This window comes from Channa argus, chromosome 14 (genome assembly GCF_033026475.1).
Source record: "Channa argus isolate prfri chromosome 14, Channa argus male v1.0, whole genome shotgun sequence".
Classification (NCBI taxonomy): domain Eukaryota; kingdom Metazoa; phylum Chordata; class Actinopteri; order Anabantiformes; family Channidae; genus Channa; species Channa argus.
The window spans coordinates 17,629,309-17,644,028 of record NC_090210.1 but is presented as its reverse complement, the minus strand read 5'-3'; the positions used below and the strand labels follow the sequence as shown (position 1 = coordinate 17,644,028).

The following is a 14,720-nucleotide window of genomic DNA, read 5'->3' as shown; positions in this document are numbered from 1 at the left end:
GCAGACCAATTTTATCACTTTTTATCATGATAAACTATTCTTATACACTGTATACTGAAGTAGTCCTACTGAAAAAAAGAAAAGAAATAATATTAGGCCAAATCCTCCTCTACAGAAACTTGTAAAAGCCCTGGACTATGCGTGTTTTAAGTCACTCCTCTAATGAATTTTCTTTAGCTTTAACTGAGGCTGTTCACGCAACTATTTTTAGCGTCATCTCGATTCCACATTTCCTGTGGTGTTACTATCATTGACTGGTGTATTCAGTGTTGTCTGTGTCTGTCTGGCTGCTGCCAGCAAGTCCTTGGCACGAGAGCAGGGAAGAGGAAGACAGATGGCATGATTCGCCTGGGGTGCCACGACCTACCAGGCGCTACCTCATGCACAGTGTCTACATATGTTGGTTACACACTGTTCGTAAATCTCTTCCTCAGTACCTGCTTGGAGTCTGCCACCCTCATAGTATGTTGGGTGCTGTTTGCATTTGTCGTAGTCATCATGACCTGTCTAACTGGCTTCCTTTTATGCAATGAGCATCTCTTTCCTGATAAACTGCTTCAAAGTTGTTATCCCTCAAAAACATTGTACACGTGTCAAGGAAGGGTTGTTTTTTACCTGTCTGTCAACCTGTGCGGGTTGTCAGCTCCTGTCACGTCTAACCAACACATCTCACGAAGGGAACAAGGCTGTTATTACAAAAAAAACCTTTGGTAGTGTAACTTAGTCTGGCAATGTGGTCGGACCAGTGTGTCACAGTTTTATAATGACACTGTGACAATAAAGCTCAGGTCTCTGTGTCTTGTTAGGGTCCAATCTGATGAGCCCTCTCTTGTACATTTTCCCCCTAACGCTCGCACCATAACATACAGATGTGAGCCGGTAAACATTTGTACAGTGATACTTTTTGTCACCCAACATCTTTTTAGTGTTGCTGCTGAGTGGTACTCCAGCGTGGGCCAGGTCACTTTCAAAATGTTTTACATTAAAGACTTTAATTTTCCATCCTACTTAGAAATCTGACTCGTATATTGACTCGAAAGACAATAAGATATGAGATGGTGCCACATGTACAGTAGCTTCTAGCCTCTTTCTTTGCTGGCCCCAGTTTGTGCAATTAATTAATCACAAAACATGTATGCATGTATCATATGATCAAAGTGAAAGTTGATAATCTAGCGACCAAATGGATTTTTAGATTTGCTATATGTCACCAACAAAAAGCATTTCCGACTGGTGCCAGAGTCTTTGTCCTGCTTTTCACAAACCAACTTATGTTTATTATGCCTCTTTCATTTGCACTGTTGATCTGTATTCACTAAGGAGGATCGAATTAAAAGCAAAGTCACTTTGTTTAGCTAAAATTACAAACAACCACTTTATATTGATTCTCACTTAAAGCAATACTGAAATTTTGCTCACGCACTATGTCTCACGTAGGATGCAACATGTGACTTTTGTCACCAACTGATTGCACTGATAATAAAGGAATTATGGTAAGCCAGAATCAAAACTAGATGTTGTCAGTAAGTTTCCACCTACATTTGCACAAATAAAGTAAGGTATTTTTATCTAAAACAAGTAAGAAACAACAACACATATTCAAAGTTCTGTTCTATTTGAGTTTAAAACTTATGTTGGCCTGTGAAAACACGTCCATACTAAGTTGAATTTTTTGTGTTCACAGCAAACTTTGGAAATATTTCAAATTGAACCCCTGCGAAAGTTACTAAAAAGTATAATTGAAACAAAAAATCCAAACCAAAACTACAACTATCAAAGCCACAAAGGAAACCATTATTAAACTAACACCGAAATGGACACAAACCAATGAGTCAGCAATGAGTCAGAAGCTGAAACAGCTGGGGAACAGAGGACAAGTATCTGTAGTTCTTGAAGTACCTTTGAAACAGGAAAATTAAATTAGGCACCAATTACGTTCCTGTGGCACACAGGGAGAGGGTAAGAAATACAACAAAAATGACTATTATGATTATTTGGTCTTTACTAACTGTAAAATACAGACAATGAAAAAATTAAACAAAGTTGGCACCATCAGCAGTTTAGGTCCCAAACAGGACTGAGGGGAAATGCCCAGAGCAAGCAGCTGCTGGTCACAGAGCAACACTCTGCCAGTAACTGAGTTTCATTATTTAAATTGTAACATGATGTGTTAATTTACTGCTCCTTTAATATTTATTAAACCACAGTAATTATTGTATAGACATTTGTTAACTGTAACCCCAGTGTAACATAATGTTTACAGTAAAAATTAATAATTAAGGGTTGTAACCTTTTTTTCACTAACATAGTTGAAATGTGATCACGTGTTTTGTTTCACAACCACTTTAGTTTGGGGAAAAAAATATTATTTATTGAATGGTTAATAAGCATGAATACTGTTGGAAACATGTGTTAGTAGTTAGCACTTATGGTAAGCATGGCAGTACGAGGCAAAGCAATTTCCCATCTGGGATTAATAAAGCTGTGTGTATCTTGAATCTAATCAATGTAATTAGTTATCATCAATTGTCCAGACCCATGATGCATGAGCCTGTGTTATACAAAGCCAACATAACTGTTTGCTGGCTTATTTGATCTGTAAAGCGATGATTTTAAACATTGATCTCTTTTCACTTCGGTCCTTCCTTTAAACATGCCCAGACACACGGAAAGAGCCATTGTACACGTGTGATATTTCACATACATGCCAGATTGGACAGCAAATCAAGTCACTTATGATGTATGAGGCCAGAGTTGTCTCAATAAAACAAGGCGGGCAAACATGACTGTTCCAGGGGAATTGTTTATTTCTCATGTCAGTAGTGTTTAGGGCATTCTCTTAACCAGTTATCAATTGTCTGCAATTACACTGCAGCTATTAAAGCATCCGTTTCTGGATGGTTCAGTCTTGTGCCATGTTGAAAGTGATATGTAAACATGATTTTGGTACGACCTAGTAAGATTGCCATTGCAGCGTTTACATGAAGGGCTCGTTCAGATAAGGTAAGAATGTTTATTGTCACTTCAAAACTTGGTATACATGAAGGGGAACCAAAGAGGGTACTCGCCAACTTATTTTGATGCAGTCAGATTAATAAAAGCATATCTGAGAGGGATTGCGTTTATTATCATGTTTTTTATGTTGTTACACACTCTCTACCTTGCGGTTAAAATTCCTCCAACTTTCTTTGCCTTTCTTATTGCCTCTGCAGAACCTTCAGTCCCGCTAGACCCGATTTCCTCATCAAACTCTTCCTCCCAGATCATCCTCAAATGGAAACCTCCAAATGACCCCAACGGCAACATCACTCACTACCTGGTCTTCTGTCAGCGCCAGCCTGAAGCCAGCGGGCTCTACGAGACCAATTACTGTCAGAAGGGTAAGCCGCACTGTCTGTGGCTGTTTCAGATTCTGTTTTAGAAGTTTTGTCTTTTACCAGCTTTGGATTGGTAAATTTGCTCTTGATTTTAATTTGATATTAATTTGTTTCTCTTTACATATGTCAACCAAACAAGTAAATAATCGAGCTTTACCTCACTGTGGATTATTTTTTAGTACACCTCACATACTGTACATAAAACATATACAACTCTTAAAAGGCAGCTGTCACAAGAGAGTAGGGAAAGATCTAAGGGACAGTTCATGATGTCTGTACAGGATGAGATGCTGGTTGTTTTCATTATGTACAGTTTTTTATGTTTGAGTGTGTAGTGGAGCCTTTGTGAAAGGGCAGTAAAGGTGCAGTTTATTTTGTGTTTGGGTCTCATTGTGTAGCTTTAACCACTGTCATGATAGCACACAAGAAACCTCAAACTTTCATCTACTGAACTCCCATGATTCCTAAAGTTCCAAAGAGATGGGAGTCTGCGGGGAGGTCATGTCACTGCTAATTTATCTCCACTAGAGCGGGTGAGGGCCTGAGTATGACAATAACACATATGCCCCTCAGACATGTCTGTGGGATGGTTTGTATACTGATATTTTTACAGAGTATGTGTCTGTGTTTATTGCACCTGTCATCCCATTCTCTTTGATTAGTTTGACCCCCAGCTGCCATGTCTGATTTATTTTTCATCAGGGGTGAAGTTGCCCTCCCGGGTGCCCACTCAGGTGGACAGTGACGAGGAGCAGAAGTGGAACCAGACGGAGGACCAGGGTCATAAAACACGATGCTGTGCCTGTCCCAAAACCGACAAAGAGCTCAAGAAGGAGAAAGAGGACTCGGAGTATCGCAAAACCTTTGAGAATTACCTCCACAACGAAGTGTTTGAGATCAAGTAAGGCAACTGACAACATTCCAGCTGTAAACCAAATGTTAAGACATTGCATAACACTTTGGATCATGATGGCTCCCTATTTTTAAAATTTTTTTTCTGTTCTTGCTTTTATCTTCAAAACGTGATGCATTTTATGCATTTAGTTTAATACATGAAACCTGTCTTGTTTAGACGGCCGAGACAGCGACGCTCTGTGATGGGCATCGCCAATCGAACGCACCTCTTCCCCATCACCGCCCCAAGCCCTTCTGAGGGCACACACATCCCTGAGAATGACGCAGAGGCTGAGGAAACCTTTGAAAGCACCAAGACCGTGGTCACCGTCCATGCTAAAGGCTCAACCGTCATCTCCAACCTGCGCCACTTCACCAGCTACCAGATCGAGGTCCACGCCTGCAACCACCCGACTGACCCGGCTCGCTGCAGCATGGCAGCGTACGTCAGCGCTCGCACATTGCCTGAAGGTGAGGAGGCACTTGTGCTTATTCTTGTGTTACTCTTCCAAAGGAACTGGGTAATGCCGGTATATGCAATAAAACCAAACCAAAATTAGTTGCGTCTCATCCCCTCCCTATTCCATACCAGGTGTCTTTATTTTGGCAACATTCTTAGTTCTTGAATGATAGTTTGCTGGTTTTTGTACTCAACTTTTTGTACTAATACTTATACTATCAAATCTCCTACAGCTATACTAATTGATTTTTTTGTATCTAAAAAGTGTCACGTGACTAACCCAGAAAGAATTCTTACATTTCTTTATATTCCCTTTCGGTATTTTCAGAGCATTTTTGTGTTTTGATGTTGAGCATGTTAATGAGCTCCATCCATTTGGCAGGCTGGATGTTTCTGAAGTGCATTTTCAATTTACTTCAAACCTGAGTTACAGTATATAGAAACATTATTAATCAAACTGTCTAACTTTGCTTCGCAGACAAAGCTGATGACATTGTGGGTCCCATTCGTTACGAAGTGACAGAAAATACAGTGCACATTACATGGATGGAACCCGCAGCTCCTAATGGTATGACCATCCTGTATGAGGTCAACTACAAGAGACTGGGGGATACTGAGGTGAAGAAACACACCACATACTCTTGCACACACATCTGTCAACCTATGATTGCTCTTGTGCATGTCAAGGTTTAGGTCTTAAGGTCAGTACATGAGTCCACATGCATTCATCCTGTCGTAAACACATATACTAAGAACTGTTATTCCCTTTCTCATTAAACGCAATACCAGCTAGTAATGAAATCTACTTTAGATAGAATTAACTGTATCCATCTTCAAACAAGTTTGCAGCACACGCAAATATAACAGGGACAATATTTGTTGTTTGAAATTTGGCCTTATGGTCTCCGTAATAACATCTGGTTGATAACCTTGATGGAAAAGTAATTTTGGCACTGCATCGTATTTAGGTTTCCATGGCGACAGGTCTACAAAACATCAGTCTGGTGCTGCAGGCTGTCTTTTGCTAAGGGAGACAATAAATAAAAAAATAACACGAAAGTGGAAAGTAGTCAAATAATCAGGTAATGGAGCATTGTTGCATTTAGTCCTCTTTTATTAGAATTATAATGCTCTGTTTTTTGTTTTTGTTTTGGAGAGGCACTTATAAACCTGAGTGATCATTTTGAAAGTGGTGGTGTGAACAGTACTGCAGCATACAGACATTTATATAAATGAAGCTAGGCCAAATTATAGAGTACAGTGCAACAGCAAAGATTATATAGTAAAATAATAACAGTTACATTGTAACATTGAATTAATACATTTCCTAAACAGTGTAGACAAAACACAGTATCACTTTCCTGAAGGAAGCTATGTTATTACTGTTGTATCTAGATGTACCTAATAAAATGTCAACTAAGGTACAAAATATCAAGCAGTATTCAGTTTACTGTTTTCAGTTTATTATGGAAGAATATATAGTTTCCATCCACTACATGAAACCTTCACCATTTTCTTGTGCAGGAGTTGCACTACTGTGTGTCGAGGAAAATGTATAGAGAGGTCCATGGCTGCAAGCTGAAAGTGATGCATCCTGGGAACTACACAGTGAGGATCCGGGCCACCTCGCTTGCTGGGAACGGGTCTTGGACCGAGCCCACTTACTTCTTCATACAGGACCCAAGTAAGTCTTCGCCTGCCATAAAGTCAATCTAATATATACCTTTAAAAGGAAATCATTTTTGTTAATTGAAAATTTAAATTAGAGAAACTGTAATTAAACAGGGCAAGCATTTAACATAACAGCAGTAACATAACAACTTGCGTTTAGGAAAACACTTAAATGTCCAACCACTGTTTTTTAACCATTTATTATTTGATGACATCTTACTAGCCATTACCTTTTGTTAAAGATCTTTTAATGCAGATAAAACTTGAATGGAAATGTATGAAAAGTCAGAATAATGACATTTCACACATTTTATGACTCATCATCATACTGACTTGCCTTGAGCAGATTATGGTTCCAGAGCAGCTAGTCAATCTTAGCTGCAGTTTAACATGTGTGTTTCAAAATCATCTTAAGATCTTGTTTTTAATCTTTACCGGCAAAACGACTCACTGTTTGTGCGGATGTTTTGAACAGCCGATCCTCTCCACGTTGTAAAGATAATCATTGGCCCAGTCATCGTCATTGTCCTGCTGCTGTTTGCAGGTGTAGGATGTTTCATGTTCAAGAAGAGGTACGCTACTTTTCACTTCCTGTTTGCTGTCACATTTTTCTTCTTATTCATTATTTTGTCTGTTATTACATTCTAAAAATGTGTTTCTTCCTTATTTTATTTTTTATTTTTTTAGTCAAACTCAAGGTCCAAGTGGTCCCATCTATGCCTCTTCAAACCCAGAGTATCTCAGTGCCAATGATGGTAAGCAAAGGTTTTAAGCTATTTGATCAGTAACATCGTTAAAGCTGAATTTTGAGCTTAACCTTGATTTTTGGTCTTGATTTAAGAGATTTCAGCTCCAATATGTAACTACTCTTTGGTCACTTCTTTGGCTACTGTGTTTGTCATCCCAGTGGAGATTGTGAAGGATGAACAACACATTAAGAAAGACTCAGTTATCTGCTCACATCCATAATAATGCAGGATACAGCCTGATCTTGTGCAGTGCAGATGTTACTGTTGTGCAATCAACAGGTCAAATCTGACACGTAACTGTAAATTAACACCCACATTGGAATGTTAGTGTCATACTTGTCACCAAATCTGTTGTGTGGAGTATTAGTCGGCCTTTAGTTTAAAGCCTTCACTGAATAGTAAAGGTTTGTCTGTAATGTCATCACACTAGAAGTTTATTTTCTGCTTTCCTCCCCTAATAAGGAAACATTGTATAGAAATTGGGGATGGGTTGCATCAGGAAGGGCATCTGGCGTTAAAAAAAAAAAAAAAAACTACTCAAAAAAAAGAAAACAACTAATAAACATGCGGACAATGAACCGCTGTGGCGACCCTGAAATCAAGGGATAAACCGAAAGGACCAAAAAAAACCCAAAAAACTAAAACAATAACAGAAAAAAAAACTTCAACCTGAGCTTAATACACACAGTGTGTGTTTCTGCGACTTGAACGGTAGATGCAATTCACAGTAACATGATTCAGAGACTTCAGAGCTCCAGTGTACAAATGCTGAGATCTGTAATTGGTTAGATTTCTTTGACACCAATGCCATTATTAATTTTGCTTACTGGCACAACTGCTTATCAACTATGCCTGATCAATTGCAGGGAAAAAAGGCCTACACAGGTTTTTTGAGTTAACAAAGCTCTTTTATCTTTATATAGTGTGAACACTCCTTATCTCCTCCACAACTACCTAGTGTTGCAATATTTCAGCAGCATACGTATAGAGTTTGGGGTCATGACGTGGGTTACTGAGGTGCTCCACTGTCAGGAAAACATTTCAGCTTTAGTCAAAGGAATTAATAACCTCCAGGACGTATGATTCTGCTGACTGGACCATTTGGAGCCAGCTCTTAAACAGAATCTGTTCCCGATTACCATCCTTAGTAGTGACAGTGCCCAGAGTGTGGACTGTAATTTTTACTACAAACAAATAGGTTCAAATTTAAATATTAGTTGTCTCGAGTGATTCTAACATGTTAACACCCATAACTGGTTGTGGTTTTGCTTTGAAATCCTTTTGTTGGCACTAACAGAATCAAAATGTTAATGGACTTCTGCTTGGTTTATTGACTTGGTTTATAAAGGTTACCAATGTGCTTTCATAATTGTTCATGTACGAATGCATGATAAGTTTTGGGGCCGTATTCAATTAATTCAGATGTCCAGAAAGCCAAAAACACAAACCCAAATTTTCTTTATACTCTATTAACAAGATTTCTTCTAATATTAAAATTGTAATCAGTTAAGATCATCTGTGCAGTCAGATTATTCAATTTCTTGCTGTAACCTGTCTTCTACAATTATAAACTAGTGCATGCCTGGAAATGTGTTTGCAGTGTACGAGGAGGATGAATGGGAAGTGCCAAGAGAGAAGATCATCATTTTGAGAGAACTGGGTCAGGGGTCCTTCGGCATGGTCTACGAAGGTATCGCCAAGGACATCATCAAGGGTGAGGCTGAGATCCGTGTAGCAGTGAAGACGGTGAATGAGTCGGCCAGCCTGAGGGAGAGAATTGAGTTCCTGAATGAGGCCTCGGTCATGAAGGCCTTCACCTGCCACCACGTGGTAAGGAGAGACCGTATCAATCCATGTTGTACATAAACACGTGACATTACGATGCACGTGCTTCACTGAGAGTAATAAGAGTATGTTTTAACTGTAATTAGACACTTCTTGTCATCAGAAGAGCATATCAAGTGTCCTTTAATGTGCACACCTCTCCCACAGTTCTCATGGTAACATAATAAGAATTTAAACCCTGTCCTTGTCTTCCAGGTGCGTCTTCTGGGTGTTGTGTCCAAGGGGCAGCCCACCCTGGTGGTAATGGAGCTTATGACCCATGGAGACCTGAAGAGCTTCTTGCGCTCTCTGCGACCTGATGCTGAGGTGATGAGATTAAAGTGCTCACCCCCTGAATCGCACAGTGACTCTGGGTTTAAATTGTAATTATGGTTGTTTAGGTTGGATTGAACTTGTAGTTGCACCTGAACCTGCATTTGCAACAGTCAAAACAAAGAAATACTGCATCTATAGATCTTTAGTATGCTATACCATATCTATAGCTTCTTCTTTCCACTTCTGCTTTTATGTCGCTAGATGTACAACTTGCATGTTGTTGTTGCACGTTGCACATATCTTATGCTTCCTTTTTACATCTGTAAAGGAAACCATGTTGTAACAGCATTAACAACAGGATGACTGTACTATCAGTGGACTACACATAAGATCGTGTGGTGCCCTTAGACATACTTTAGAAGTACTTGCTTTACATTTTGCTTGCCCAATGATTCCTTGTATGTGGACTCTTCACAGATGCTCAGGTTAATAGAATTGTAAGATGGCTGATATATTCCGCTCCATTTGCTGTTTTCTCTTCAGCCAAATTGTTGTGGATTTATTTGTGTATTGTTATCAGAATAGCTACAACTACTCTACAGTTTTATATTTATTCACAAATTTTATTTTGAAATGTATACATGTGATTTGCATGGTGCTGTCAAGCTGTTCAAGTCAAGTGTAATAATCAATTTTCAGTAATATAAGTTTATTATATTGTTTTTAATATTTTTATGCTGTGCGATCTTAAAAGTAGTGTTTTAAAGTGTCAAAACATCGTGTCAGAATCACCACTAAATCATAAGTAATTTATGGGAAAATGTGTGAATCTCTGTGTTAGCAAATCATAAATCACAAATCTGTCTTGGGTCCATTAGAACAACCCTGGGCGTCCACCACCGACCCTGAAGGAGATGATCCAAATGGCTGCTGAGATCGCGGATGGCATGGCTTACCTGAACGCCAAGAAATTTGTCCACAGAGACCTGGCAGCCAGGAACTGCATGGTAGCTCAGGATCTTGCCGTCAAAATAGGAGGTGTGTTTTTATGAGGCACAGAAAAAGATCTAATTTGGTTAAAGCCACTGGGTGTATAATTTGACATTGTGACAACCCTTTGTGGTGGAGAACCATAAATTTACTTTTTTACTGATTTTCATAAGTTTTTTTGTTTTTTGCCGTAATGCTTGGACTAAAATTGATGCTTTAAAATTTCCTCCATGATGTTTTGCGACAAGAACTGTAAACTATAGTACAAACTAATTATTTATTTTGCATTTGGCATTTATTTGACATAACTGTTTTATTTAAAACAAACTAAATCGTAATATTTTGATGATAATTACCTTTTATAAAGATTTAATTCTATGCTTGAATGTTGATACACTTTGGTTCAGGGATGCTGCCTTAGCTATGGGGTCTTGCATGAGACACAACTTGTGTAGGTTTGACTCTTAACTCACATGGTATTTAACTTTTATCTTTTCTTCCCAGACTTTGGTATGACAAGAGATATCTATGAGACCGACTACTACAGAAAAGGGGGGAAGGGCCTGCTACCCGTCAGATGGATGGCACCTGAGTCTCTGAAGGATGGAGTCTTCACTGCACATTCAGACTGCTGGTCAGTGACACTGACTTTAGATGAATGTGTAGTTTAGGTGCTGTAAATAGCCTATAGAGTTACAAGTAACAGCGGGTGTCAATTATTTAAAGGAGGAAATAATGTTTAACATCACATATCAGTTGCAACTTTCTTTGCTGTATGTTGTTGAGTTTTGTTATAAATTGTTTATAACAGCAAACAAATCTACCAAAGGCAAATAGCTTCCTGAGTCCAGGTCAGAATAACAGTAAACACATTACAAATATTAAAATATGAGGTCAAAGCAAGACATTGTTTACAGCACTACTGCAGCCGTTTCTGCCCTTGATCTATCTGTTCCCAGAATTAATCTGTCAGTCGTCTAATTGGCCTGTCCTCATTCTCTTGTGTTGCTGTTGTCCTCTTTCCTTCGCTTGTTTTCCAGGTCATTTGGGGTTGTGCTGTGGGAGATCAGCACGTTGGCTGAGCAGCCATACCAGGGCCTGTCAAATGAGCAGGTCCTAAAGTTCGTCATGGATGGTGGTTACCTGGATCGGCCAGACAACTGTGCCGACAGACTGTAAGCCCAAGCCAAGGACAATGTAGATGCAGAAAGATTAGAAACTAGAACTGTATTGTAAAAAGGATGTCAGATTCAATTTTTTGTAATATTGAATACAAGTTAAATATAAAATATTCCCAGCTTTATTATCCAAGTTACAACTAAGTTCTATTAAATTATGTATTTTTTTCCTTCTAGACACAATCTAATGCAGATGTGTTGGCAGTACAACCCCAAGATGCGTCCCACCTTTCAGGAGATCATCGAGATGCTGCGGGACGACCTGCATCCTTCTTTCCAGGAGGTCTCCTTCTTCTACAGTGAGGAGAACAAGCCGCCCGAGACCGAAGACTTCGACCTGGACATGGAAAATATGGAGAGCATCCCACTGGACCCCTCGTCCTACTCTCAGAGGGAGCCGTGTTTGGACAGGGTCGAGGCCGCGTCCATGGGCCTGAGAGGCAGTTACGAAGAGCACCACATCCCATTCACACACATGAACGGGGGAAAGACCAACGGACGAATATTGGGCCTACCAAGGTCCAGCCCCTCCTAACAAACTGTACAAATCCCGCACAAAAACATTAATGCTATAGATTTAAATATATTTTGTTTTTTGTTGTCATTTTATATAGATCACACTTTTGTCACACTCTCTTTAGAAGCCCCTCAGTGCATATCTCAGGACCTTATTTTTCTTCTCAGATGCCACAAACACACACTACAGTAAGTCCATGCACAGACACCAGAAGACACTTTTTCTATTTAAGGATGACTTTCCTGCATCCCTCATGTTATTGATTGTAGTTTATATACTGTAAATATATTACCAAGGTTGTGCTAGAATGGGTGAATAATGGATTCAACTGTGAAACAAACTCTTGACAAACAAGAAGGCTGCTAAACCCCCCTGGCCCCTCGCCAAAGTCCAGACTGACTCTCCTCCTAATTCAACAGGGTTCATCCCATGGGTTGCAAAGTTTTGAGAAAAGTGACCTTCTATTTTGTCTGTAGCCTACATCAGTTGTCATAGAACTGTGTCTAAATCTTTGTATGCAAGCGGATGACGAACTGAAAATGAAAGGCTTTGGGAACTTTGTTGGATGGTCTAAGACAACCTATCCTCGAACAAACTCTTATTCACTGGAGAAGCTGGTTGAAGTTGCTCCTCACACTCTGCAGTATTCCAAATGGCTCACAGCATAAACACAGGACTCTGCCAGGTTATATGTTTTTTAATTTATTTACCTATTTTTCTTTCTTTTTTCCTGGTTTTTTCTTTGAGTTTTGACATTTACAGCTGAAGTATATTTGAACTTTACATTGGCGAACGAGTTCCTCAAATTGACCAATAGCTGCTTCTTTGGTATATTTTAGTGGGCATAGAAGATAAAATATATAAATATATTATGGATGATTTTGTACATAGCTTATATGTTGTCTTTCTTGAGGTATTTCCAGTCATAGAAAATGTTTTTACATGTTAGTCTCTTGTGTTTATTTTTTTTCTAATCCAGAAAAATTATACTAATTAGCTTTTTTGGACTCGTGATCAACCTACAGCACTTGGTCGTTTTGCTAAACAACGCCTGGGAGAAGAGGTGTTTGGCGTCTTCAGCTTAAGATGTCTGCCCATCATATCAAGATCAAATAAAATAGTGCTGTAAATATTGCAGCAAGGTGCATTCATGCAGAGGCTCTGGCAGTGCTTATTATTTCTGTGTCCTTACACATGATGTCCAGAGAGTAATGTGTGACTTCAGTGAATAGTGAGGTTTCTTAGTGTATATATGGAGAGAAGTTAGTTTCATCTAACTGAGTCAAGTATGCAGAGACATCAAGATGATAATGGCAATAGAAATGGATAGACTTTACCAAAAATGCAATTATCAAAATATAGAACTTATTTTAAGCTTAAATTAAGGAGAATATGTATTGACAGACGACGTGTAGCTCAAAGAATGGTTGTGTCCAACAACTGTCTGTCTATGTCAGGCTATATACACAGAGACAATGGTAACTCACTGGGATTTATAAAAAAAAGTGGATCACATGACTTTATCACAGTTGGGCTCAGTACCTGAAGCTGAGCTCTCATAAAAGTGCTATGCTACAATGACTCCACCTGCTGGACAATAAGTGACCATATGCTGTAAATTAGGTAGACGAAAGTAACCGCAGGCTAATGCAACACTCTTGCAGTAATTCCCTCGTTTTTTTTCTTTTTCTTTTTTTTTTAATAAAAGGTTTTTAGTTTAGTTTGTTTAAGTTGCCTCCATTTTAATTTTAGAGGTCATTTATTATACATTTGAATTATATACTCTTATTCAGACGCCACTGACAGGCTAGACTGCATATGATTTAGATTGATGTATCTAATAACAGGCGGCTGAGTGTACAGTAACCAAACCTGATTTTCCAAAAACGGCTATCAAAGTGATTTCACATGAAGGCAGTGCGGGTGGTGTTACACAGGTTTTGTTTATTACAGAAGTGTAAGTCATGTAATAAGTCTTGTAAATCTTTCTAATGTGACTCCATTGTAAAAGAGAAGAAACCTCACTTTATTCATTTACCTGCTAAAGTGCCATTGGCTTTGGTTTAACATTTGATGACCAGTAACTGCACATTTCAAGGAGTACAATACATTTACTCAAGCACTATATGTAAGTAAGCATTCGAGATGCTTGAATTGTACTATGCTACTTTATACTTCACTACATTTTAGATGAAAGTACAGGTATTATACTTTATATTTGTATATTTGCAAATGCAGCAATTGTTAGCTAGGTTGCTGCTGTACAGATTGTTACAAAACAAAAATGTATTTTGATATTTTATAAAGGTTAAGCAACCTTTATAAATGAGTTACAAAAATCTGCAACTCCACTTCTATTACTGGAAGAAAGAAAGAACCATTTTTAAATTTATGTCCCTCTGAATGTTCCGGTTAAGTATAAATAGCACTTTTATTTTAAACTTATCACATATAATTTTAAATGCAGGACCTTTACTGAGTATTTGTACACATACTCTATGTATTGGTACTTTGGTTATGTTGAACATTTGAGAACTTCTTTCACAACTGTTATTTCAAATGATCTGCCTCTATGTTAGTGGTAGAGGTTTACCATATACCCTGAGGCAAATTCAATCATCCTAATAATACTTTTTTAAAAATAATAAGCCTAAAAAAAATAACAGAAATACCTAACAGAAAAAGGCTAGAATCCCTTCAAAACACTATTGAAGTGGATTTTGTTGTTAACATTGTGTTGAACATGCTCCTCATAAAATTTCTGCTGGAAGTTACTTTGAAAAA

The 14,720-nt window shown here is 38.5% G+C and overlaps 1 protein-coding gene across 2 annotated transcripts in view; it reads left to right on the top strand.

The window, feature by feature from the left end:
- insra (insulin receptor a) overlaps positions 1–14,570 on the top strand; it is a 50,193-nt gene extending 35,623 nt beyond the window's left edge. Inside the window, exons 9-22 of one of the 2 annotated variants that reach the window (XR_010910592.1) lie at positions 3,213–3,380; positions 4,080–4,278; positions 4,450–4,742; positions 5,210–5,349; positions 6,256–6,415; positions 6,878–6,974; positions 7,090–7,157; positions 8,752–8,981; positions 9,192–9,302; positions 10,130–10,289; positions 10,746–10,875; positions 11,282–11,416; positions 11,597–12,621; positions 12,916–14,570. Coding sequence is in view for 1 of the 2 variants with exons in the window: in XM_067474345.1 (XP_067330446.1) it covers positions 3,213–3,380; positions 4,080–4,278; positions 4,450–4,742; positions 5,210–5,349; positions 6,256–6,415; positions 6,878–6,974; positions 7,090–7,157; positions 8,752–8,981; positions 9,192–9,302; positions 10,130–10,289; positions 10,746–10,875; positions 11,282–11,416; positions 11,597–11,954 (2,249 nt within the window). In the remaining variant the exon portion in view is untranslated. Of the gene's footprint in view, positions 1–3,212; positions 3,381–4,079; positions 4,279–4,449; positions 4,743–5,209; positions 5,350–6,255; positions 6,416–6,877; positions 6,975–7,089; positions 7,158–8,751; positions 8,982–9,191; positions 9,303–10,129; positions 10,290–10,745; positions 10,876–11,281; positions 11,417–11,596 lie in introns of both variants that reach the window. The other variant, XM_067474345.1, reaches the window with a different exon arrangement.
- The last annotated feature ends 150 nt before the right edge of the window (positions 14,571–14,720 follow it).